The 24,471-nt window shown below is 41.0% G+C and overlaps 1 protein-coding gene across 6 annotated transcripts in view; it reads left to right on the plus strand.

Annotated features, from left to right (window-relative positions):
* LOC126251460 (Parkinson disease protein 7 homolog) overlaps positions 1 to 24,471 on the plus strand; it is a 220,846-nt gene that overhangs the window by 158,721 nt on the left and 37,654 nt on the right. For 3 of the 6 annotated variants that reach the window (XM_049951903.1, XM_049951948.1, XM_049951939.1), the window contains exon 2: positions 22,466 to 22,627. The exons of the other annotated variants lie outside the window; for them this stretch is intronic. In XM_049951903.1, the coding sequence (XP_049807860.1) occupies positions 22,466 to 22,627 (162 nt within the window). The remainder of the gene's footprint in view (positions 1 to 22,465; positions 22,628 to 24,471) is intronic. 6 annotated transcript variants of the gene reach the window in all.

A 24,471-nucleotide genomic window follows, 5' to 3' on the forward strand; every position in this document is an offset into this window, starting at 1 on the left:
TCCTGCGAACCTTGCAGAACTAGCACTCCTGAAAGAAAGGATATTGCGGAGACCTGGCTTAGCTACAGCCCAGGGGATGTTTCCAGAATGAGATTTTCACTCTACAGCGGAGTATGCGCTGATATGAAACTTCCTCGCAGATTAAAACTGTGCCAGACCGAGACTCGAGCTCAGGACCTCCGCCTTTCGCGAGCAAGTGCTCTACCAACTGAGCTACCCAAGAACTTGCCCATGAAAGGCAAAGGTCCCGAGTTCGAGTCTCGGTCCGGCACACAGTTTTAATCTGCCAGGAAGTTTCATATCAGTGCACACTCTGCTGCAGAGTGAAAATCTCATTCTGAAAACTTACTTCCTGTTCGCCATGGCTAACTGTATCCTAACCCACAATTACTTCTCCTTTGAAGGCCTACAGACAAATAACAAATCCAGGGCACCATCTTATGCCAACCTGTTCATGGACAATCTAGAGGAATACTTCCTAAAACCTAGAAACGCAAACCCCTCAGAGGGTGAGGACACCCTGTCCACATTCTCCACAACCTCAACACATTCTCCCCCAATTGTTTCACTTAGTTCTACTCAACCCAACAAACTACCTTCCTCGATGCTGAGCTCCACCTCAAAGATGGCTACATCAGTACCTCTGCCCATATCAAACATACCAACCATTTGAAATACCTCATTTCAACATACCAAGAAGTCCCTTCCATACAGCCTAGCCACCCACAGCCGTCACATCTGTAGTGATGAGCAGTCCTTCTCGAAATATACAAAGGACTCCTCTGAGGCCTTCACGGACTGTAATCACCCTCCCTATCTTGTAAAACAGATCTCCTGTGCCTTATATTTCCAGTCACTCACCACCTCCCAAAGTCCCACCGTCTGGCCACAGAGAAGTATTCTCTTAGTGCCTCAGTACCACCCAGGACTGGAGCAACTGAATTACATTCTTCGCCATGGTTTAGAGTACCTCTTGATGTGTCGTGAAATAAAAAAAATGTTCTACCCGCTATCCTTCCCACCCCTCTTCCCGGCCATCAAAACTACACAGTATCATGGTGTATCCCTACACAACCTCTGCTCCCAACCCTTGCCTCATGGCTCTTATCCCTGTAACAGACCTAGATGCAAGACTTGTCCCATATATACCACCACCACCACCACCACCACCTACGCAAATCTGGTCACAAACATCATGTATCCCATAAAAGTCAAGGCTACCTGTGAAATGAGTCATGTGATATAAGAGCTAATCTGCAACCACTCTGCTGCATTTTATGTGGGCACGACAATCAACAAGCTGTTTCGTCTGCATGCATGGCCACCAACGAACTATGACCAAGAAACAGCTGAACCACCTTGTTGCTCTGCACGCCACCCAACATGATGCTCTTCATTTCAGTGACTGCTTTACAGCCTAGGCCATCTGGATCCTTCCTGCCAACACCAACTTTCCTGAATTGTGCAGGTGGGAATTCTCCCTGTTCCTGTAACCTTCCTGGCCTCAACCTTCATTAGTCATAGCCCTTACCCATCTAGCCCCTTCCCTGTTCCCATTCCAGCTCTGCATAGAGCTCTGTTCCACCAACGCAATCTCACTCTCTTCACTTCTGTCCTTTTTCCCTCCCCCCTCTCCCTTCCTCCTTCATGCACTGCTGCTTGCAGTCTGGCTTCAGCTGCCAGAGACTGAGGTCACATTTGTGTGTGTGTATTTTCGACGAAGGCCTTGTTGGATGAAAAGCTCACTTTCCAACATTCCTTTTGTTGTGCTTGTTTGCAACTCAACATCTCCAATATATGGTGAGTAGCAACTATACTTTTCATAATATTGTTTCTTAAAATACTCACACCTGTAAAGGTGTTGCATAAAAATCCTTTTTATGACTGGTGTTTCTAAGTCCTTTGGCCAGTTTTTTGTGGGAATAATACATTGTAATAGAAAATCAAAGAAAAAATCAAACAATGGAAAATCCAGGGTAGAATAACATCAATATGAAAAGGATAAATTGCAACTCGCCACATAGAGGAGCCATGCGCACATGCTCCAAACCCCCCCCCCCCCCCCTACACACACACACACACACACACACACACACACACACACACACACACACTCTCTCTCTCTCTCTCTCTCTCTCTCTCTCTCTCTCTCTCTCTCTCTCCTCTGGATGCTAAGGCCCATCAGTGTCAGAGGTGAGAAGTGATGTTGGCTAGGGTGGGTAAGGGGGTTAGAGAAGAGAACTCATTCAGACTTTCACAGTCCAAAATTACTCCATCCCCTACGTACCCACAGAATGGCCACAAAAGAGGACAACCCACTTGTGATTCAGTATCATCCAAGGCTGCAGCAATTGATTCACATTCTCTGCCAGGGTTTCGACTACATCTCATAGTACCCTGAAATGAGAAATAACCTCCCAAATATTCGTCCACACCCATCCACAGTAATATTCTGCCACCCTCCTGACCCACAAAATATCCTTGTCCAATACATCCTCCCACTATCACCTACTCCAGTCCTGTCACACAAATCTCATACCCAACGAAAGTCAGTATGTATCAGAGTATCAATTTGGAGGACAGAGCAGAGATGCTTGGGCTACATACTCCCACTGCAGCTGGCTCCTGCATGAGGTGCCACTGATTCTGCACACGTATCACATGGGCCATCAGTTAAGGTGAGAGTGCCTGTAAATACCACATCCCCACACTTGGCAGTCAGTCTTGCCAGTTCCTTGAAACCCTTGTATGTGTCATCAATTAGTAGAGTGACTGACCTTGCCCGTATTGCATTCTGATTCGGATTGCTCCATGGATTGTTTGTGCATGCTTATGGTGACCTTGGTACGCCCTGGACTTTGTTTTTGTCTAGCTGTTGACTTCATGAACTCTGCTCTCATTGACCTCAGGAAGTACCTATTTGTTCCACCAGCCACACAGGATTAGCCGAGCGGTCTAAGGTGCTGCAGTCATGGACTGTGCGGCTGATCCCAGCGGAGGTTCGAGTCCTCCCTCGGGCATGGGTGTGTGTGTTCGTCCTTGGGATAATTTAGGTTAAGTAGTGTGTAAGCTTAGGAACTGATGACCTTAGCAGCTAAGTCCCATAAGATTTCACACACATTTGAACATTTTTTTGTTCCACCAGGCTGTGTTTTACCACCAGTGCAACTAGTAATAAACTATGCTCTGCCTATGTGGAGTAGGATAGAAAAGTGGTAATAAGAACATTATGCAACTATTCACTAAAGCATGGACCCTGTTTTCCTCCAGTTGCAGCTACAATGGCAACAGCAGCAAGAACAGCATTTCGAATTCCAACAGCAACAGCAGAAATTGCTATTACAACTGTACAAAGCTAACAACAGTTTGTAGCTGCAATTCATCCCCTCCCCCTCTGCTATTCCTCACTTTGACAGGGCAAATGAGAGTGCAGTGGTTACATTGCTTTATTCTTCTCTGCAAGGCAAGTCAAATCAATGACCTAGAACATCAGAGTGCTCGCTGAATGTCTTCTAATAATAAATAGTACAAAGTGGTCCAAAAACTACACCCACTCTCATAATCCGGCAGTTTGAGCTTGTCTGATGTTTGTGGTTTGCTGACTGTCTGTTATAGTTGCCAAACCCAACTAATTGCAACTAGGCTCAAATTTAATCACTATGTTAAGTAATGTAAGCAGACGTATGCAGCATGGCCAGCTGACTTGCAAGACTTGGCACACTAGTATGATTTTTCCTGTAAACAGTGCGGCGCATGGTATGCAGACTCGTTAATTCATGATGTTGTTGAGTCTTTCTCCTGATAGAGAAGTAAGGCTTTAGTCATCTGATACAATTTTGAGCAATGTGGTAATACTTGCCAAAGCTCACAAAGTTGCTGCATCAGTGCAAGATGTGTTTTGCGATACTTTTGTTGTCATCTTTGTTAGTATTATAAGCTACCATAGTGCTGTACCAACAACTGATGACGTCCAGTCATCATCGTCTGAATTATCCAGAACCTGTTTTTCCAGTAGTCCGGTGACACAAGATTCATAGTTAGTGCAGTTGTCAGCTGTCCACTGCTCTCATTGTTAAAATTTGGTATTTGTAGGGGTCCACAGCCTCCAGGTGCTTAGAAAATATGAACTTGATCCGCAGTAGGCTGTAACGTGATTTTTATTTAATTGTGTCATTAGCTAATTTTGACTACTTGTCATTGTCAAGTACTTGTAAAACCAACGTGGAAAAGCACTACATTGTCTGCATGCATCACATGTATAACTAACACTTTACACACCTCACTTTAAGATAAAATATTAGTGCACAAATTTCTTACAACCACAGGTTTGTGCAGTAATGTTTGTCTTAATGTGAGGTATGTAAAGTGTTAGTTACACATGTGATGCACACAGAAAATGTAGTGCTTTTTCCATGTTGTTTTTACAAGTGCTTGACAATGACAAGTAGTCAAAACTAGGTAATTGCATGTTGTTGTTGCTGTTGTTGTTGTGATCTTCAGTCCTGAGACTGGTTTGATGCAGCTCTCCATGCTAGTCTATCCTGTGCAAGCTTCTTCATCTCCCAATACCTACTGCAGCCTACATCCTTCTGAATCTGCTTAGTGTATTCAGCTCTTGGTCTCCCTCTACGATTTTTACCCTCCACGCTGCCCTCCAATACTAAATTGGTGATCCCTCGATGTCTCAGAACATGTCCTACCAACCGATCCCTTCTTCTAGTCAAGTTGTGCCACAAGCTCCTCTTCTCCCCAATTCTATTCAATACCTCCTCATTAGTTGTGATCTACCCATCTAATCTTCAGTATTCTTCTGTAGCACCACATTTCGAAAGCTTCTATTCTCTTCTTGTCTAAACTATTTATCGTCCACGTTTCACTTCCATGCATGGCTACACTCCATATAAATACTTATGCTAATTGCATAATTAAATAAAAATCACATTAAAGCCTACTACGGACCATGTTTACATTTATTAAGCTCTCATCGTTGGTAGATGTGCAAAAACAGAAGTGCTTGGTTTGCTGTTGGTGTGTCCCAAAGCCAGTGGAAGCTCATACAAAAATTTCTTCCCTGTTATTGTCCAAAGGTACTAGGGAAGTTTGTGCAGTCAGATTGTGTTAAAGTTGTGGGCAATGGTTTCAATGGCATCGCTGCCCTGTTTTGTATGCTGCAAACCTTGGCTGGCATGTGACAGTAGCAAAGGCCATCAGCATTCTACATGCTGTCTTGCCAGTGCTGCTAGCAGCAGCAGCAGATGGGATGCAGAAGGTCATGCTGCAGCTGGAAATTAATGGAGCAGCAGCAGATTTCCAGCTGCACACACAGTCATGTCTGATTAATGTGAACATGTACCAGCACATCGGCTCCCCACAGCTGCAGTACTCTCAGTGCAGTGTTGACATACTGTAACCAGTCAGTCCCATTGGTGGTGAGATTGTAGTCCTAGCTAAGTATAAAAATGTAGCTCGGCAACCAACCTTGATAATGGTCAGCTCTTGGACAGCAACTGACATTGTTGCGCTATTGCACTGTAAGGTTTCCATATTCAAGACTATTTGAATCTAGTTTCAACTTGGTATCTTAAGTGTGCAATGTAAGAAACTCTTTGAAACCTGCATTACATTGTGCAATAGGTTTCCAAGACTGTGTGTTCTTAAAGCAACCAGCAGTGCCTATGTTTTGTAGAGCACGCCATTGCTTTTCACCATGCATGATCAAGTCCAAGTGGAAATAGATAGATTGAGAAGTAAAGGAGTAATATCCCAGCATCAAATAGCCAGTGGCCAAAAATCATGGCCGTAGTTAAGAAGCCAAATGGATCACTTTGAAAATGTAGCAATTTTCAGTCTACTATCAATGCTCAAGTGAATGTTGATCTATATCCACTTCATAGGCCAGAGGAATTGTTGGCAAAATTGGCTGGGGGTCATTATTTTTCAAAGATAGATCTTGTGGACAGCTATTTTCAGTTGCCCAACACAGCTCAGATTTTCCATCTGCCTAATCAATTGCATAAAAAGGTGTTCAATATGTATGATCAAATCTGTTCCAGAAAGCTTTCTTGCAATCTAAAAAGTACCATAGGTCCTTGTTTAGCAATGTTCCATCCTGGCAGAAGCTGTGTCATATTGTGGCATTGGTGCCATGCTGCTCCACAAATATGCAAATTCACCATCAGGACAGAACAGTCCATTGTATTTGAATCTAAATATCAAATGCAGCACAGAGAAATTATTTACAGATTGAGAAAGAGGCATTGGATAGCATATCATCCTGCATCCAGTTCAGAATCTGAGCAGATGGTCACAATTTTCAAAATGCAAATGAACAAGTTAATAATGATGGCAGACTCCGGAGAAGCATTCCCCAGCTTCCTCGCCTCCTTCAGGTCCACCCCAATAAATGGACATAGCCCAGATGATATTTCGTATAGGTGCAGACCTTGCTCTCTCTTCAATCTGCTGCAACACACACACACACACACACACACACACACACACACACACACACTGAGAGTGAGTGAGTGAGTGTCATATTACTGTATTGGCTCTCATGTCTGTGCTCGTACTTCATCCTTCAGGACCCTGCCCTGACCCAAGGCATTGTCGTCAGCAATACAGGGTACAAATGTTTAAGGTTGCGGCCAGCTGGAAGCAGATTGTCATTCATCAAAATCAGCTCCTGCCGTGACAAAATGAATTCCCCCCCCCCCCCCCACCCCACCCCTCTCTCTACCGGCACCCACTGACTGGTTAAGATCTACGCAACCATGCCCGTGACAAGCCTGCTCAAAGCCTGCCTGTTACTGCCACAAGTTCTGCCCTCATGCTAGGCAGCAACAGGGGGTCAACAAGACCAACAATGGGAGCTGATGGAGGTGGAACCACTTGCACCACAGAAGACACTTCTGATTCCCACAAACACCAGTGACCCCCTCACCACTCTGTTGATGGAGGTGGAGCATTTTCAGATTAAGGTGCCCATGTAAGCCAAACCATTGCCCCATCTACAACATGGCGGGCACCCATTCCCCTGCAGGCAGGACCAAGTTACTCCTCAGATTCATCGATCAACCAGAAATCCTATTGCCTCCGCCTGCTTCTGAACCAACTTATTGTGTCGAGGAACAGCTGCAGGGGCCTTTAGCTGCAGGGGCCTTTGCTGGAGATTCTAACATATCTCTCAGCTCTTCGTCGCTGAAGTCAGCACAGGGTGGTCCATTTCTGACACTGTATGCTGATTAAAGGGGGGGGGGGGCAGAGAGGAAGGGGAGTGTTAGCATCCAAAAGTGACTGATTTCCCACCTAACACAAGTGTTCAAATGGAGTTCAAGCCAGATATATTTCGGCTTTATACTCTGGTCACAACTGTAGCCATAAGCATGTCATGTGGGGCCTTAGATGCAAATCAGTAATACACCCTTTATGAATTCCTGGTTATGTCACACAAAGTAGTAACAGAAACAGGTTGTGATTTGCTAGGGTGTTGTCTTTTGTACGATGTAGGTTGGTCAGAGCTCTTGCCTAAGGGCAGGCCATGATAAGCAATTGATTAATAGACTAATTTATCTTGCCTATATTATGTTTGGATTCAGATTGCTTCCTTGACTATTTTGGCACACTTAGGAAGACTTAACTACACTCAGGACTTTGTTTTTGACTAGCTGTTCAATTCTTGAACTTTGCGGTGATCGACCTCTACAACTGCCAATTTGTTTCGCTGGTCTCCACATTGCCACAGTGCAAGTGATCATAAATGGTATTGTTTCTAGGGTTAGAAAAGGCGGGGCCACTTGTAATATCAGGGTCTCTGTGATCTACCATCTTAGCTGCAGTCCCTTGCAGAATTCTTTGTGGCCTCAATGACTAACATGCTGATGTCCACACGAAAAGACAGCACCAAACACTAACCAAGAGGCAGCTGGACCACCCAGTTGCTGAGAACATTACCCAGCATGACATGCTCAACTTCAGTACCAGCATCACCACCTGTGCCATCTGGATTTGCCCCATGAACACATGCTTTTCTGAATTGTGTGGATTGGTACTGGGGCCTCTCTTTGTGATATATTGTTGGCTATCACTCTGTTTTGATAAAAGCACCTCAGGTTGGATAAATATGCTGTTGGTTTTACTTGACTTTTGTCCCATCAAATGCAGTCTACAGACTCATTGCACACTGATGCAAAACAGTTCCTGTCCGAAAAGATTACAAGGTTATAAGATTTTTGCAGATTGTTAAGTGTGATAAAATTAAAAGTATGCAGCTGGAGTTGTTTATAACAAATTAGTTAGGCAACATCAAATATCTTTGAAGTTCAGTTGTTTATTCACTGTAACAAGACTGTAGTAATGGCATGGCAATGAATGCAAGCAGACAGCCAAATTTGTAAAGCATATTCAAAGTATTGCTCACAATTTCTGATTAATTGTTCAGACTGTTGGTGCCGTTTGCACTAGTCCCATTGATAGTCTCCTCGCAGAAGTGGGGATTGCCCCTCTACAAATTTGATGGACTCTACTCCTTGTTTCTTGCGCAATAGCCATTTGACAATTCCCAGACCATCCCATGTACCATGTCCTCTTTGCAAACGAGGGATGTCTCCCTCCTGACAACCACCCATAGGTGGGATTGCCGGTTGGAATGCGTCTCACTTCCCTCCGTTGGGATCTCCATCTCCACTCACTGGAATGTGCCCCATGTATTCCCTCCCCTTGTATGTATACTGATGTTTTTGAGACAATAGATAAGTTTGAATATGCTTTCATGTCTCCTGCTGGATTAGAACATCATTTATTGCGGGATCATCTAGTGTGTTCACAGGAGAGCTCCTAGTCATTCACAGAATTCTTCATTTTGTTTCTCAGGCCTCTCTCCACAGTGTTTTAATTTGTACCGGCTCAATGAGCAGCCTGTAGGCTATTGACTGATGCTACTCTCATCACCCTTTAGTCTCTGCTATCCATGACCTTCTCTCCGCTCTTGGTTGTGCCGCCTGCTCAGTTGTCCTTCTCTGGGTCCCAAGTCATGTGGGCATCCTGGGAAATGAATTGGCTGACCGTATGGCTAGAGAAGCAGATACTTGACACCCATTCCCTTTCATGATTCCAGCTGTGGATATGCAGATCTTCGTTGCCCAGAAGTGGGACGATATCTGGTGTGCTACAGCTCACAGTATAAAACTCCATACAGTCAAGGAGTCTGCTGCAGTTTGGCACTCTTCCTTCTGCTCCTTTCAGGAGGAGTCCACTGTTTTATGCCATCTGTGCATTGGCCGTACCAGGCTCACCCATAGTTTCCTCATTATCAGCTAACCCCACAATGTGGTTGTGGAGCCAGACTGACGGTATCCCATGTGTTGGTAGAATGTCCCCTTCTTTTGGCCCATTGTGCTAAGTATAGTCTTCCAGATTCCTTAATTTTAATATTAGCAGATGTGCCACAGATGCGTGAACTGGTCCTCAGTTTCCTCTGTGAAAGTTGTTCTTATTTCCAAACATAAGGTTTTGCTTTCCTCCAGGAGCAGGGTCAGGGTGGTTGTTGATGGGACCTCTGTTCAGGTCTTCTCAGTCTGGGACCCCATGACCACTCCCCCATGGAAAAGCTGCTCTTTTTTCTGGTTTTTTGATTTGGTCTCACCTTTTATGCCTTTTACTGTAATTTTACCTTCATGATTTTATAATTTGACTCCCCATACTAGATCTGTCCATTTTTAGCGGACCGTCTTTCTTATGTGAGTAATTTCAGAATCGCAGTACTGATGACCTTGCCCTTTGGTTATATAAAACCTCTCAATTAAGCAATCATTAATTGTTCGAACTATTTAGTTGTATTAACACATTTCCTTATACAATGTTAGTTTGTCTGTGATCACAGAAAAATTGTAAGTTGCAGCAGACTCACGAAATAATCAAAGGCCCCACAGTTTCACTATGTGATGGCTGCATGTTGCAAAAAAAATCAGACACAGAAACAATACCAGAACTTGTGATCTTGAGACCAAGAACCTCAGCACAAAGTTCTCACTCGCCAGAGACTCGACACAAAGTTCCTTCAGTTGCAATTGACTTGCTAAGTAATTAAAGTTCCAACACTTGACACAGTGTGGGTGATTGCCACCCAAAACCCACGAACATGTCTTGGAGAGAAGAATGGCAGCTCCCACTAATCACAGAACTGCATTCGTCACAGCACGGCCATACATGGGAAGGTCCCAGACCCAGACTTGCTTGGAAATGGTAATAATGCCTACACAGTACTAAGGACAATAGTAAAGAGCAATGGAACTCTAAATTCCAAGTGGAATGTTTATTGTGAAGATAGTTTGTGTGCCAGTGGTGGAGGCATGTTTATAGTTGTAAACAGTACAATAATATGTAAATTGAAGATATTGGTGGGGAGGGGAGGGGAGGGGAGGGGAGGGGAGGGGAGGGGAGGGGAGGGGGAAGGTTGCTTAACCACTGCATATTCCAGACACAGTGTTTATCGCAAATGTGTGGACTATCTCGGCATGCTCCTCAACCAACCCATATTCCCACCTTACATCACCTACCTGCAGTCTCCGTCCATGTCTTCCATATTTGCTAATTTTAGATTCCCACTGGAGGTTGAACGTTAATGTGCATCCACACTGAAGATTGTGGATTCAGTGTTCACTGAGGCAAATCAGGTATATGAATGTGAGGTGTCTGGTCTTTTGGACATGTCAGAGAGAACAGACAACATGCATTTGTATAATGCAATAATATCTATTCAGGTTAGTACAGAATATAAACAAAGTAGAATTTGGGCAAAGAAAAGTGTCTAAGGTGGGCCAAACATGGTAATTGCATGCTTTTTAGTACTCCTGCCTCAGTAGTAGTAGTAGTAGTAGTAGTAGTAGTAGTAGTGGAATGTTTGTGGAAAAACTAGAAGGCTCCACATAAATTTCCCGTTCATGTTGTTGTATTTATATTATTGGGAAATTCCAACTTACCACCTGTCGAATGCAAGACTCATGATTAGGGTGAGTAACAAGGACAAGAATAGTATCACTGTTCAAACTGACTTATACACAAAGTAGCTTAAAGAGTTGGAGCACAGACCTTTGATGGTAACATCTTGTATCTCCTGATCACAAACGGGCCCAAATTATTAGACACCGCCTACGATGGCTTTTATAACATCGCTGTTTATGAGGGTAAATAAGAATGTAAAGGAAGGGAAGATATTTCTTGTAAAAATGATAAGAAAAGATTTCATATTACGCTTCCTGAACAGTCAACATGATGCATTCATCTTTGAGTTTGAATCTGTTGACTGTAAATTGACAAAGTTCAACCGTATTGTACATTATGTCACATACATATATGTGCCAAAGAAAGTTGTGATTGATGGGAAAGACCCAACGTGGTTGAAGAACTGTGTTAATAAGTTGAACATTGGAAAGTCCAGTGTGTGTGTGTGTGTATGTGTGTGTGTGTGTGTATGTGTGTGTGTGTGTGTGTTTTCTATTTCAGAAGAAGGCCTTTTAACTGAAAGCTAAAATCTATAGGATATGTCTCTGAAAGCAAAGAAAGCTTCTCTACAGTGCAAAAGCCTCAGAAACAGACAAAACTTAAAAAGAGGTCAATATTAGCATAAGGAGAGAAATGTATGAAGTGCTCAGCAAATTTGAAAGTAAGATTCTATCTACTGCTCTGACAGAAAATCCTATGAAGTTTTTGGTACATGTTTAATCAGACCATAGGTCCAGACCATAAATGACCATAATAGCATTGAAACAGAGGATGACAGAGAAGAGCTGAAACATTAAATTCCTTTTTGCAAAAATGTTTTACTCTGAAAAATTGTATCATTGTTCCTCTTTTCAGGTGTTGCAGAAATGTCAAAATGACAGATATTGAAATAAGTGACCATGGGATAGAAAATCAGCTAAAATTGTTAACTCAGCTTGATGTAAGACCTATACAATTCTTCAGAGTATGCAAAAGAATTTGCTTCTCTTCTAGTACCAGTCTACTGTAGGTTGTTGAAAGAATGAAGTGTTACCATTGATTAGAATAACGAGCACGCCATTCCCAATTTCAGGAGGGATTGTTGAACAGCCAGAAACAACTCTAGGACTATATGCAGTGTACTCCAGATTATTTGTGTGTGGATTATAATTGCAATATTTTTCTCTAGCAAGTAGCAATAAACAACCTGCCACGTGACAGTAAATGCAATTTCTATTGTTTTAACAACCTGACACATGACAGCAGAGTACTGTTTCCATTATTGTCAGCCAGCCTAGTGAAAGAGATGACAGAGAAACAAACAAACAAACATGTTGTATTAAAAAAAAAAAAATTAGAATTAATCAAAAAATGTGAGGGGGGAGAAACTGATTAAGGCATTGGAATGCAGACTGTTCGGGACACTACAAAGAATAAGCAGAAAATGCAGGATTTTGTCAGGAAATGTGATTCTAGTTCAGGAGCACCCCCACGAAAAAGCATGAAGAGATCTACATTTGATGAATTAGATGCTGCCCTTTGCAATGGTTTAGCCAAAAACAAGCAGGTGGTGTAATTGCTTCAGGCATGATGTGTACCGAAAAAGCTACTTTTTTTTTTTCTTTCTCTGAAGCTCTGAGGGCTACAGAGAGAATGTAATGGCTCATTTGGATAGCTAACCAGATTCAAACAGTGTCATGGGATTAACAAACTTACTGTGCAAGAAAGAGCTGCTCAGGTGAGATGTTGCAGCAGCTGCTTCCTTGTGTGAAGAGTTTCAGAAATTTTTGGAAGAAGAGTATTTAATGCCAGACCAAATTTATAATGCAGACGGAAGTGGTCTATATTGGAAATGTCTACCACACACAATTCTTGCTTTAAGAGCGAAGTTTTTGCTCCTGAATGTTAATCATCTAAATAACGCATTACAATTTTGTGCTTCTTGGAACCACAAAGTAAAACTACTAGTGTGTGTGTGTTGAGGGGGGGTGAAGCATTTTAGATGTTAGGATATTGCAGCTGAGGTTCTCCCTGTGTATTATTACAACCAAAAAGGAACATGGACAGATAGTGAAATTTTCAAAAATTGGTTCCACACACACTTTGTACCACACGTTTGGCAATTCATAGAAGAGAAAAGATTGCCACAGATGTCTGCTTTATTGCACGATAGCATCCCTTCACATCCCAGTGAGAGTGCTGTACATGATGATGGTCTCATGTGAGTAAGTTTTTACCCCGTAACTTGACAGCTATTATACAACCACAGAACCAAGCCGTAATTGCACTGGTAAAACAGTGCTACTGGGCTGTTCTATTGAGAATGCTAGTTGATGAGGATAATTTGGTGGTTTTCTGCAAGAAGTTGACAATTCTAGATGCCATATGTGGGATTTTAGACACCTGACAGCAAGTCAAGCCACATTTACTAGTTCGATCATTTGTCCAGATAGAGCAGAAAGTGATTTTCATGGTTTCAGTGATGAAGGAATGACAGTTGCACAAATAATGAATCATGTGACGGGTGTAAATGGTTTTAAAGATGTCAGTGAAGTAAACTTAAATGAGTGGCTGAAGATCGACTCATGTGAACCCGGCTTCCAGTATGTAAGCGAGCCAAAATTGTGACTGTTGCTTCACAACAAAACAAAGAAAAAGACAGTGAATGTGAAAGTCAGAATGATGACAATGACCTTTTCGGTATTGCACAGCATTGCAATTTTTGGATGTTTTAGATTATATGGGCCAAAGGGAGTTAAAGTACAGTGAAATTATTGCTGCAAGAAAAATTTGAAATGCTTTGTGAAAAAAGTCAACTCCTCTCGGAAGCAGACCAACATCACAGATTTTTTTAAGAAATAAACAGGCCTATAGTACATATGCACAGAAGCTTAGATAAACTTTCAAACGAAAGTCTGGATTCAAAATTGTTAAGGCTTTCGTGGCCACTTGTTGACAAACTGCCTATTGGCTTCTGTCTCGGGTTCTTCGGCCGACGTTCATCTAATGATTTTTCTGACGTTTCGCCAGCACGAGTGGCTGGCATTGTCAAAGCTTCACCCTTCACCACCGGCAATGGAGGGTGAAGCTTTGACAATGCCAGCCACTCGTGCTGGCGAAACGTCAGAAAAATCATTAGATGAACGTCGGCCGAAGAACCCGAGACAGAAGCCAATAGGCAGTTTGTCGAAAGTCTGGATTATTTGCACTTAATCTCCCCCACATTACCCCAAATAATCAAGAGTATACTATAGTTGACATCAGTCTATTGTAGAATTTTAGAACACATTTTATATGTGCATATTATGACCATTCTGGAGACTTAAATCGCCTCTGTAGGAAATGACATAGACTTTGCAAACAATGATCATGTGAAATCCAGCTCACCCTGCTTATCCAAAAGACCTAGAAAGCAGTAGATACTGGTACCAAGTTTGTTCCTGTAAGGCTTTCAGTACGGTTCTGTGCCATTGTGTAATAATAATAATAGAAAAAGGATGAGCTTATGTAATATCAGACAGGACCATCTTTGTGATTGGATTGGTGAATTCCTAGGAAATAAAACAGCATGACATTTTCAATGGAGAGGTCTTCATATTCCAAGGGAGTGCTCAGGACCATTACTATTTACAATATATATAAATGGTTTAATGGATGACATTGGAAGCTCCATGAGGTTTTTTGCAGATGCTGCTGCTGTGTGCAGGGTAGTCACATTGTTAGAAAATTGTAGTGCAATGGAGGAAGACTCGCACATGATAAACACCTAGAGCAGAGACTAGCAGTTGACTCTCAGAATAAACAGATGCAATGTATTGTGCATAAATAGTCAAAAATCTCTAGTGTTTTATGATTGCATGATTGCTGAACTCTATCTCAAGGCAGTCACATACACTAAATATCTGGGAGTTTGTATACAGAGGAATTGAAAGTGCAAGGATTATTGGAAGAATCCTTGGGAAAAGTAGTCCACCCTTGAAGAAGTTAGGAAGAGTGAATACAAGTGGAGATGCTCACCTAGCTCTAGTGGCAGGTGCTAGAAGAAAGGTGGTGTGTATCACAGTGTGATTTACTGTAAATGTCCTCAAAGTGCACATTCCTGGAAGAATCAACCAATCTATTGCTTCCTCTTATGTACATCTCATGAAAAGAACTTGGAAGGTAAAGCTGTAAAAATAGAATTTTGCCCATGTTTCGTGCATTGTTTCTATTAAATTTCCTACTTTATTGATAACATCTTTGTTGTATTTTTTGATGAAAGTCTTTGTTGTAATTGGAAACCAGTAGCCCTCTAATGATTTTGTGCTCTTTTGTTTTGCAGCTCTTTGAGGAGTCTTTTATTAGACAATGTACTGCTCTGTCTTGATCATTTTTTGTAATTGTAGAAACTTTTCAATTTTACACATTTTGGCTTTTAGCCATCTTCAGAATCAACCAGATAAAAAGACACAAATGAAAAGTTATCTTACAGAGCACAAGATGTTACATATATATAGTGAAACTTGTTGTGTTAAGAGGACATAGGCACACAGTATCTCATTAATTCCAGTGTACAAAAATGGCTCTGTTTAGTGACAAAGGCCAGCTTTAGTAAAACAAGCTGTGGCAATTAGGTGGCATTTGTGAAGACATGCTTTTGAATATACAATATGTGATAAAAAATATCTGGACACCCCCAAAAACATATGTTTTTCATATTACGTGCATTGTGCTGGCATGTACTGCCAGGTACTCCATATCAGCAACCTCAGTAGTCATTAGACGACATGAGAGAGCAGAATGGAAAGCTCCGCAGAACTCACGGACTTTGAACGTGGTCAGGTGATTGGATATCACTTGTGTCATATGTCTGTGCGTGAGATTTCCACACTCCTAAACATCCCTAGGTCCGCAGTTTCTGATTTGATAGTGAAGTGGAAACATGAAGGAACACATACAGCACAATAGCATACAGACTGACCTCATCTGTTGACTGACAGAGACCGCCGACAGTTACAGAGGGTCGTAATGTGTAATAGGCAGACATCTACCCAGGTCATCACACAGGAATTCCAAACTGCATCAGGATCCACTGCAAGTACTATGACAGTTAGGCAGGAGGTGAGACAGCTTTCATTTCATTGTTGAGCAGCTGTTCATAAACCACACATCATGCCGGTAAGTGCCAAACGACGCCTCGCTTGGTTGTATGGAGTGGAAACATTGGATGACTGAACAGTGGAAAAACATTGTGTGGAGTGATGAATCATAGTACGCAATGTGGCAATCTGACGGCAGGGTGTGGGTATGGCAAATGCCTGGTGAATGTCATCTGCCAGCGTGTATAGTGTCGACAGTAAAATTCGGAGGCGGTGGTTTTATGATGTGGCCGGGTTTTTCATGGAGGGGGCTTGCATCCCTCGTTTTGCGTGGCATTATCACAGCACATGCCTACATTGATGTTTTTAGCACCTTCTTGCTTCCCACTGTTGAAGAGCAATTCGGGGATGGCGATTGCATCTTTCAACATGACTGAGCACCTGTTCATAATGCACGGACTATGGCAGAGTGGTTACACAACAACAACAACATCCCTGTAATGGACTGGCCTCCACAGAGTCCTGATCTGAATCCTAAAGAACGCCTTTGGGATGTTTTGGAATGCCGACTTCGTGCCGGGCCTCACCACTGACATCGATACCTCTCCTCAATGCAGCACTCCATGAAGAATGGGCTGCCATTCCCCAAGAAACTTTCTAGCACCTGATTGAATGTCTGCCCGCGAGACTGCTATCAAGGCTAAGGATGGAACACCACCATATTGAATTCCAGCATTACCAATGAAGGGCGCCACACACTTGAGTCAGTTTCAGCCGGTGTCTGGATAATTTTGATCACATAGTGTAGCTTCAGATAGTTTTAGTATTAAGCGTACATTTTTGATAAAATAAATGAAATCTACACATGTAATAAAATGTACTATGGACTAATGTAAAAGTAGTAGTATTAGGCACACATTTATTTTCTATGAAATCTATAGAATCAGTAAATGTAATAAAAAGTACTACTGGTCATTTGTATCTCTTTGTCTGACAGATTCTGATGATGCTTCCAGTAGAAATGTGTAAAACTGTAAAGTCTGTACAATAAAAGGAGTTGTCAAGTCAGAGTATTACATTGTCCAGTGAATTTATGACTGTAGACTCTTTTAATGATTTTATGTTCTTCATTGATTAGAGTTTCTTAGTACCACTGTTCCTCCTCTTTTTTCTCCTCGGAGGAACAAGCCGAGTAGAAAAAAGGGAGGAATAGCAAATAGAAAAAGACCTTACATGGGGAGCAGTAGAAGAGGCAATTGGGAAGATGAAGGGAGGGAAGTCACCAGGTCTGGATGAGCTAAGTGTAGAGATGGTGATAGCAGCAGGAGAGGTGGAGATACAATGGCTATATCGAGTAATGAATATTGTGTGGAGACAGATGATGATCCCAGAAGACTGGAAGAAGGGAATAATTGCCCCTATCTTTAAGAAGGGAAATAGAAAAGAGTGCAAGATCTATCGGGGGGATATCATTGATGAGTTACTATGCAAAGATTTTTGAGAAAATTTTTGAAGCATGAATTCGGGCAAAATTAGAAGGAAAAATGAGAGAATAGCAACATGGCTTTAGAACAGGAAGGTCCATAATGGATCTAATTTTTGCTGTAAAACAACTACAGTAACAGAACTATGAATATGGAATAGATCTACTAATGACCTTCCTGTACATTGAAAAAGCATATGATAGTGTACGTAGAAGCAAAGTATGGAAAGCCCTGGGAAACAGAGGAGTAGCAAAACAGATTATTTGGAGGATAAAGGAAATGTACCAGGAAGTGTGAGCTGTGTGAAAGTGGGAGGAGAGAGATCAGCTTGGATTGAACAGAAGAATGGCTTGAGGCAGGAAAGTGCACTTTCACCATTACTCTTCATTGTAGTGATGGATGATATAATGAGTACAGTAGCACAAGTAATTGGTGAAACGAAGATGAAAGCTATGGTGTTTGCAGATGATTTGATAATTTGGGGGAATAAGGAGGAAGCAAGCACAAGAGCAGTTGGACGTATGGGAACGAATAATACAAGAATATGGGATGAAATTTAGTATAAGAAAGAGTGAGATGATTATCACAACAAGAAAGATGGAGAGAGGAACAACTGGAATAACAGTTGGTGAGGAACAATTGAGAAGAGTGGAGAGTTTAAAGTACCTATGAAGTCTGATACAGGAAGATGGAAAAAATCCAGAGAAATAAACGATCGGGGGAGAAAAGTGGAAGCATTTCAGAAGAGTGTCAGAAGCTATATATGGAGCAAGAATGTACCCCAAATCAGTAAATAGGTTATATACAGATCATAATATGTCCCAATCCTGACATGTGCATCAGAAACCTGGGTTATGAAAGCAAGAGAGAAAAGCAAAGTACAATCTAGTGTGATGAAATTCTTGAGAAACGGTATTGGAGTGACAAAGATAGACAGGTTAAGAAATGAGAGGATCAGAGAGTTAATGAAGGTGGAACCATTACAGGAGGTGATAGAGAAATCAAGGCTGAGATGGTATGGACACGTTAAGAGAATAGAGGAGAAGACCGAGAGACAGATGGCTGAAAGGAGTAGAGGAATACACCCAGAAGAAAGGAGAAGAATGGACCAAGGTGAAGACGGAGAGATGGTGGCAAGACAGAAGACGATGGAGAGGCGTATATTCCATACAGACCCGGCCAGAGGGTGGAAACTGTCCAAGATGATGATGATGATGATGATGATGATGATGATGAGTACCCCTCAGATGCAGAATATTGGCTGACTACAGAAATACGGGCTTCAGAACTGTTGTATAGTGCATGAATTATCCTGATCTGAGGAACCCATTTTTGTTGTGCTTGGGTTGTGATGTCTGATTGGTTGTCTCAAGTCCATGTATTCCTCTGTGCAATGCTTCTTAGTCTAAACTTTATTTTTTTATGATCTCCCCTAATTTATTTTATATTGATGTCCCCATATTTTGAATGGGTTTTTGTGGGACACTGTTGATGTTGATGATTACCTCTGTTTGCTCAAAGGATACCTGTTAGGCAGTTTGGCAATTTCCTGTAGCAGGTTGATTTGGATCCTAGCATTTTCTTCTTTATTTCACTGAATGTCAGTGTCATTGGCAAAAGGTAGACGGTTCACAACAATCCCTTTTAAGTTTGGTTTCTATTCCTGTGGGTTTTAGTTGTCATTCATTTATATGAACTAAGTTTGGATCCCCCCTCCTCCCTTAAGATGCAGTTGAGTAACAACAGAGATGTCACCTTCATGCACTTCTGTTCCTAGTAAAATAGTGTAACATCCTAAGAATGTAACTTGGATTTTGTCTTGCCAGATTGGCTACGATTGTGGCCAACAATTATGTTCAACAGAAAGTGCTTGAAGTTGTCTAACAAGACATCAGGCTCTATCAACATCAAACTGCATTCCTTCTTAAAGTTTACAAAGACTAACAGTTAGTGTTTGCACCTATTATGGATCTCTTTGGCTTGTGAGTGACTTTTTCTTGAAGTTCCCTTGATATTTATAGATGGATCAGGGGTATTTTCCAGTCTGCATTCCAAATTCTGTTTGCTTTTGGAGCATTTCAGTCGGTATATTTCCAGACTTCCAAAACTGCTGAGTTTTCTCCTGGTGTCATCTTGTTTCTAAATTTGGCACTGTTTCATTTGATTTCGTATTTGTTGGGTAGTGTGGATACTGGAATCTGAGTATGGGTTCCTTTGTTTCACTGGGACTTTAGGGGTTTATGTAGTTTAATAGGTTTTCTTTGTTTCAGTCACCAGAGAACCATCATTTTTTTGAAAGCACATAGCTGAATGTTGCAACTCACTAGTTCCCTTTTGAATATGCTGTAGTATTCTCTGGTTTCATTTCTTTCAAAACTTTATTCTGTCTTTTCAGTAAGGGATTTTGTAGGTTTCCCAACTACTTTCTGATTTAATGAAGCAATACTGTTTTCAGTTACAAAATATCTCTTTGATGACAAACTTGCCAGCATCATTTCAACAGGAGTGTGCTTTGTTTCTGCAAGTTCATTGGCTGCCTCAGTCACTCTCTTTTTCATGTTTGTGAAGTCACAATTCCTTGGTCTGACCTTTTTCCTGGAACTCTTGCTTTGGGTTGTTTCCCATGTGGATAACTTTTGATGATTTTCCTGAACTTTTTCCTCAATGTACTCGGGTGCTGAAGCCACCTATAAAAATTTGCACATGTTTGGGAATTATGGCCAGCTTTTGATTCAGTACGTCCCAAAAGTTATCCATCCCCTGTAATCTGATCCGTATTTGTCATTTGTAGGTCTGGTTGTTAACACTTTGCCGTCCGTATGTCTCAAACAAATTTATTCGCTTGGCGCCGGCACCGCTAATTCTGATTACTTGGCTTGCCGCTGGCTGTTGTTGACATTATAAGGATATTATAAATTGTTACATTTTACTAATCTCATTGTTAGTCCTCATAAGTTCTCAACCCTGTTCCCCTACTTTCATGAAATTTCGTAGATATGCATACATAAATAAATACAAAATTTGTTTGTCTCATATATTTGTTTATTTGCGTTGTCTTTGGTACTTAGTATTTCTCTTTCATATCATATGCAGCAAAACAGTCTCCAAGAAGTAACACAGCTCCACAAGACTTGCTTATTAAGTTTGTTGTTTTTTTGTTTTAGGAACATACATGGCAGTTTTTTGTTTTCTTTTATTTGTTTCGGAAATACGTAGGCCTATTAGTTGGTGTTGCTTTATGTGACAGGAAAGTCTGTCAACCGGATCATGATGAGCAGTACATGATGTAGTGGCAACCTCCAAATTTTGCTCCGCGCATTCATCATAAATAATCCCGTCGTCTCTTTCGTCTGCCATAATGAAAGGGCACAAGTACTTTAAAAAAAAAAAACAACAACAACAACAACTTGTTGACGTGTGTAACTTTTTTTTACCTAAACAGAACACCAGCAGAATGCAAAAGATACTGAAGTGCTGTCGCCGGCCACTGTACGATACTATGCTGATGGCACCACTGTGGTGTCTCCAGCTGTTGACTGCTATTTTGCGAATGACACCGCTGTGGTGTCACCGGATGGCAGAGTATTAATAATGATAATCTGTCTTTCACTGGTTTTAAATTTCCGAGTGATCTGAGGAGTGTGGTTTTCATGGCACGCATTTTCATAGTATCCTTTTCTGAACTATGCTCTTGAAGGACCATTAACCTTCAGACTTCAAAGTATTTATCCTCTTCTGGGCATAGTGTTGTTTGTTTGATTACAGATGTCTGAATTTCATGCAGGGCTTGGATCAGAGTTTCAGCAGCTTGCCATTTTGTATAAGGGAGTTTGTGTTGAATATTACTTAAATGATTTTGTATCTGCACACTAGATTGTGCCAAAGAGAAATTGTTTGCAACACAACTCACCAATTTTAAGAGCTTCTTGTTTACAACAGATCTTTTTCTAGTGAGTTAAGAGATGTTTGTATGGCAGAACAGTGAATTATGATCAGGAGTAGTGGTATGCAACATCTGTCACCAGTTAAATGTTTGGAAACATTCATCTCTGTGTAAACGAAAGCAACAATTTTTTGCCACTGCTTCTCTACCAGCATAAACCACAACAACAGTGAAATGCATTAATGCTCACTTTTGTAATGGTTTGCCAAAGTATCTTAGTTTAATTGCATTTTTGGAACCTGCAGCCCTGAAAGTGTATTGGTTAAAGTTGTAAATACTTACAGTTTGTGCACTGATTAGCCCATTGTTGCTCACTCATTGCCAAGCCTCATATTTAGACAATTCACAATCGTTGGTTCTGCCCATGAAGGTATTTCAAGTAACAATAACAAGATATTGGAAGCCCTCAAAGAAGACACAACTGATTATATATTGTGGAGTGCTTGGTGTAAAATTCACATAGAGAGCTCAAGTAGGATACTTTGCAAAAACATTGTTTGGCTTCAAATAGAAAACTTCACTCAAGGGGTGAAAACTTGCCTTCACAAAAAAATTCTTTGCAGATATTACTATCTCACATGTACAAATCATGTAAGGACCACATTGACATATTGGAAAATTAGGAAAAACAAAAATATCGTTAGTCAGCATCTCTGTGCAACATCTACTCGCTGAATCGGAAAGGGCACAAGTGATTCCATATCTGTTGTTTGGAGGGAAAGGAATTTCTCTGTGTATCATAAGGATTGTTGCTTTTTTTATCTAGGAAGTCTGGTTTTACATGGTTACAACACTTGTGTATGTGTTATATTTCAGAACTTAGATGCAGCGATATGTTTGTCACTGCATAGCTACTCGTGGTGAAGTGTTTAATTTGTTGTTGTTATCTTCATGAATTTATTCTTGTTTATTTCATGCACTTTTGGATATCATTTCATGATACATTGATTTCTTTCAACAGTTCATGTTACTTGTGTTTACAGGTAAATGTCACTGTGGCTGGGGTGGCAGGAAACAGCCCTGTGAAATGCAGTCGTGATGTTGTAGTGTGTCCAGATTTAAGTTTGGTGGACGCTGTTAAGAAAGGACCATATGATGTAGTGGTGCTTCCTGGTGGCCTCGGAGGGTCAAAGAATCTTGCAGCAGTATGTATTAATTCCAAATACAGTAGTTTAGAAGATTATCAGCTTATATGATTGAATCCTGCAATAAACACCATCATATAAGAAATAATAGCTGTTTTGATTTACTGTAAGAGCGTTACTTCTAAATTTTCAGTGGAAAAATATCAAAACACTTATTTATTCATTCACACATTGTACTCTGTAAATCACATAATGAGGGGGACCCTCAGAGATGTGCAATGAATCATGTTATATTTTAAAATGGATTAAAAACAGCCATTGAGACATTGTGGTCAAAGACATTTTAAAGTATTTTAGCTAGACCACTGATTTATCAAAAATTATATACATAACAACGTAGAGCAGTTACTGCAGGCTACTTCTTAAAGTATAGTAGCAGTAAATTGGGATTTGTGCTAATCTGTTCATACTGATATTATGACAATTGTTTCTCAGTTAATTTGTACATGTTTATGTACATTAGAAGAAAGCCAGCTACTTAAAACAAACAACAACAACCACCACCACCACCACCACCACCACTACTACTACTACTACTACTACTACTACTACTCCCTTCTACTGTTTTCATCTAGTACTTTAAACAAAGCATTTATGTAACTTTATACAGAACACTATCCGTTGTCTGTATGCTGGTAAAGTTAAGATATTCTGATAAATTATTGGTGTGGCTGATAAAATAGTCTCTTTGGTTATGAATATCTGGAGATTTTCAATTTCCTGCCTGATGCCTACTGAAACCTTTGACCCAGAATATAAAACAATATTCTGAGCCCTAAATAAGGATGCATAGTTTGCATGAAAACTGTACTTGTAGTGTTGTGGTTGTGTATTGAATAATTGATGCTAAATTCACTGCCGGCCAGAGTGGCCGAGCGGTTCTAGGCGTTTCAGTCTGGAACCGCGAGACCACTACGGTCGCACGGTCGCAGGTTCGAATCCTGCTACGGGCATGGATGTGTGTGATGTCCTTAGGTTAGTTAGGTTTAAGTAGTTCTAAGTTCTAGGGGACTGATGACCTCAGATGTTAAGTCCCATAGTGCTCATAGCCATTTGAACCATATTTCTTTTAACTAAATTCACTCTTATTATTAACCAAAATTACCACGAGGGAGTAAATGTACTGACACTAAGTGTAAGAATCCATAGATCCTTGATGAAGTGTCGGTAAGACATCTACATTCACATAAACACTCTGAAGCCACTGTGGTGTGTGTGGTAGAAGGTGCAGTATACAGTATTATAAATTTTCTTTCATATTTCGTTGACTTATTAAGTGATGAAAAAATGATTGTCTATATTTCTCTGAATGCACCATTATTTCATCTTGTTCTCATGATCGCTACCTGACATATAATGGCGACAACATAATGGTTGCGTGGTTGTTGAATACAGGTTGTCTATATTTTCCCAGGTAGGTTTCATGAGAACTTAGGCTTTCCAAGAATTACTATTTATGTTCCCTGACTATCGCCATTACACTTTTGTATGGGGTATACTGACCTATTACAATCATAGGAACACTTCTCTGAATTTGTTTAATGTCAGTTGTCATACCTACTTGATACAGACTTTAAACATAATATTGACATTGCTCATTTGTGAGTCTGTGCGACAGTAATATGCTCTAGTGTAAATTTTTAAATGAATTTAAAATTTCTGCTTTCTATCTGCTATCTTCAGTTTTGACACCAGACAAACCCATGAACAATTGAGTGGAAGGTTAGTTTTGACAGTAGACAAATCCACGAACAATTCAATGGAAGGCTTGGATCCATTATTGCATTTGCACTGACCAGAACTTTCAAGGATTTTCTGATAAGTCTTTCACCAGGATCTGACTG

Source organism: Schistocerca nitens, chromosome 1 (assembly GCF_023898315.1).
Source record: "Schistocerca nitens isolate TAMUIC-IGC-003100 chromosome 1, iqSchNite1.1, whole genome shotgun sequence".
NCBI classification, from domain to species: Eukaryota; Metazoa; Arthropoda; class Insecta; order Orthoptera; family Acrididae; genus Schistocerca; species Schistocerca nitens.